We start from the raw sequence: 2,548 nt of genomic DNA on the forward strand, positions 1-2,548 counted from the left end.
AAACAGTGCCGGTTTTCCTCCTCTGCAGATGATTCCGAGGCGGGAGCGAAGCGACCCCGGACAACTATCACGGCCAAGCAGCTGGAGACGCTGAAGAGCGCCTACAAGACGTCGCCCAAGCCCGCCAGACACGTCCGGGAGCAGCTGTCCTCGGAGACCGGCCTGGACATGAGAGTGGTGCAGGTACGTCCCGTCTCCACCTGCTGCAGCCGTCGAAATGGAATCCCCGTCAATCTGAGTCAGTCTGCCTCCACCGTGTGCCGCGGACGTGACGTGACGCTCTTGACACTCACCCGTGCGTCCTCTCTCGCCTCTCCCGGCAGGTGTGGTTTCAGAACCGGCGGGCGAAGGAGAAGCGACTGAAGAAGGACGCCGGGCGGCACCGCTGGGGCCAGTTCTACAAGAGCGTCAAGCGCAACCGGGGCGGCACCAAGGTGGAGAAGGAGAGCTCGGCGGACGACGCGGGGCTCAGCGACAGCGAGCTCAGCTTCAGAGGTACGCCAGCGCCACACCCGGGACTCTCTCTGTCTCCGTCTGTCTGCAGTGGTGGATTAAGGCGGTCATTGGCCCCTAAGCTACTATCGGTGGGAGGCCCCCTTACATGCAGAAATTAACATAATTTAGTGCCTTGTGTAAAAGCGTGCTAGGAATATTACATGGCCCACACACACACACACACACTCGGCGCAATGGAATACACACACTCATTGAGACAGCCTCTACTCAAACAGCAATGATACGGAATAATCAGGTGCCAATTCGCACTTTCCCACTCATCTCCCCAATCAGCTGTTTAATTGTTTTATGTTTCTTGTTACGGGCCAATAGGGGTCAAGTCTTGTTTAATTTATTTATTTTTAATATTTTAAGTATACATATTTTAATTGGTCTGGCCAATCCAGGGCCCCTTGCCCACGTGGGACCCTAGGCTGCAGCCTAGACTAGCCTGTGCGTGTGGGATCGGTTAGCTTGTCGGCACGGCGACATTGTTTCAACGTCGGACGGGGAATTTTGGTTCAGCGCGACTGAAACGCTTTTCCATGGAGATCTTTTCAACGTGTTGTGATTATGAGGCATGAACGAGTTCACTCGGTTGTTCAGCCTGAGTGCAACCACATCTCAGCTGCTATAAGACACGCAGATATTTTAAACGTCGTGTTTTTTATATTTATTTATTGTTTGCAAACCTCACTTTGGTGGGTCGTTAAAGTCTTCTTGTCACTTTTAAAAAGAAGGCAGTTTTTACAAGAAATGGAAACATGGTGGCAGAAAGTCTATAAAGCCGCCAAAGCTTTTAGCCAATTAGAGAATGAACGATAGAGAGCGATGCGGCCACTGAAAGGGGCCAGATGGGATGGAGTGAAATATTTTGTAAAGCAATACTTACAGCAAAACAAACAGAGCTGCTTTGTTGGCGGCTGAGGCTAAATCTTACGGAATGGGGTGACTCGCCATCTGGACGCCCACTTCCTTCCATGAAACCCACATGAGACCGCCTCCATAAATTACATCCGTAAAAGCACTTAACCGTATTGAAAGATAACAATTACATAATGCCCACGCAGTCAACAGTGTGAATGTGTGAAACGTAACAACCCCGTGCATGTCAGTAATGGTATCTTCCACCTCCCCTCCCCTTCTGCCAACAGACGACCAGATCCTGTCCGACCTGGGCCACACCAACGGGCTGTACGGCAGCGTGGGCGACGTGGCCAACGGCGGCATGCTGAACGGCAGCTTCTCGCTCGACGGCGGCGGCGGCGGCGGCGGCGGCCAGGGGTACCACGACATCCGGGCCGGCAGCCCGTACGGCCTGCCCCAGTCGCCCTCATCCATCACCTCCCTGCCCGGCCACACCCCGCTGCTGAACAACCTGGCCTTCAGCATGGATAGTCTGGTGGCCCAGGGGGGGCAAGGCGGGGTGGGGCAGGCCCTGAGAGCCATGGGCGGGGGGCCCACCTCAGACCTGTCCACGGGCAGCAGTACGGGCTACCCGGACTTCCCCACCAGCCCGGCGTCCTGGCTGGACGAGATGGACCATTCGCAGTTCTGAGGACTCGGGCGTGAGGACAGCGGAGATTAAGCGGGGTGCAGGACAGCGGGCCGGCCACCAGGGGGAGGCCAGGACAGAGAACCCTAGCCGAGGGTGCTTTTTACCTTTCTATCGCTCTCCCAGAACCCCCGGTACGTTTGGTCTGCGGGAACGCCGGGCGCAGGGGCAGAGGAAGACGGAGCTCTTCCACTTTTTATAATCGAGGGGCGGAACTTCACGGTGGGGGAGGGGGCGTGGGTTCCCCTCGACCCCCCCTCCACAGAATGACGAAGCGGGGCCGAATGTTTTGAGCTGTACGATGTATCTGACAACCTTGGTTTGATTTCCCCCCCCCTTACCGGACTTTGCGTTCTGTTTGTTGTACCCTCCGAGAATGAGGCTCTGGGTTGACAGGGTCTTCCGCCCCCCAGTGCTCACGGTGATTGTAGTGTATTGTTGTCTCAACCACAAATGACTGATACAGGCCATGTCAATCCTATCTATCAGAAACTATGT

The 2,548-nt window shown here is 55.5% G+C and overlaps 1 protein-coding gene across 1 annotated transcript in view; it reads left to right on the forward strand.

Annotated features, from left to right (window-relative positions):
* Positions 1-2,548, forward strand: part of lhx4 (LIM homeobox 4) — an 11,745-nt gene extending 9,197 nt beyond the window's left edge. Inside the window, exons 4-6 of the mRNA XM_030373568.1 lie at positions 29-183; positions 324-495; positions 1,650-2,548. Of these exons, the coding sequence (XP_030229428.1) occupies positions 29-183; positions 324-495; positions 1,650-2,053 (731 nt within the window). The 3' untranslated portion in view covers positions 2,054-2,548. The remainder of the gene's footprint in view (positions 1-28; positions 184-323; positions 496-1,649) is intronic.

This window comes from Gadus morhua, chromosome 12 (genome assembly GCF_902167405.1).
Source record: "Gadus morhua chromosome 12, gadMor3.0, whole genome shotgun sequence".
Classification (NCBI taxonomy): domain Eukaryota; kingdom Metazoa; phylum Chordata; class Actinopteri; order Gadiformes; family Gadidae; genus Gadus; species Gadus morhua.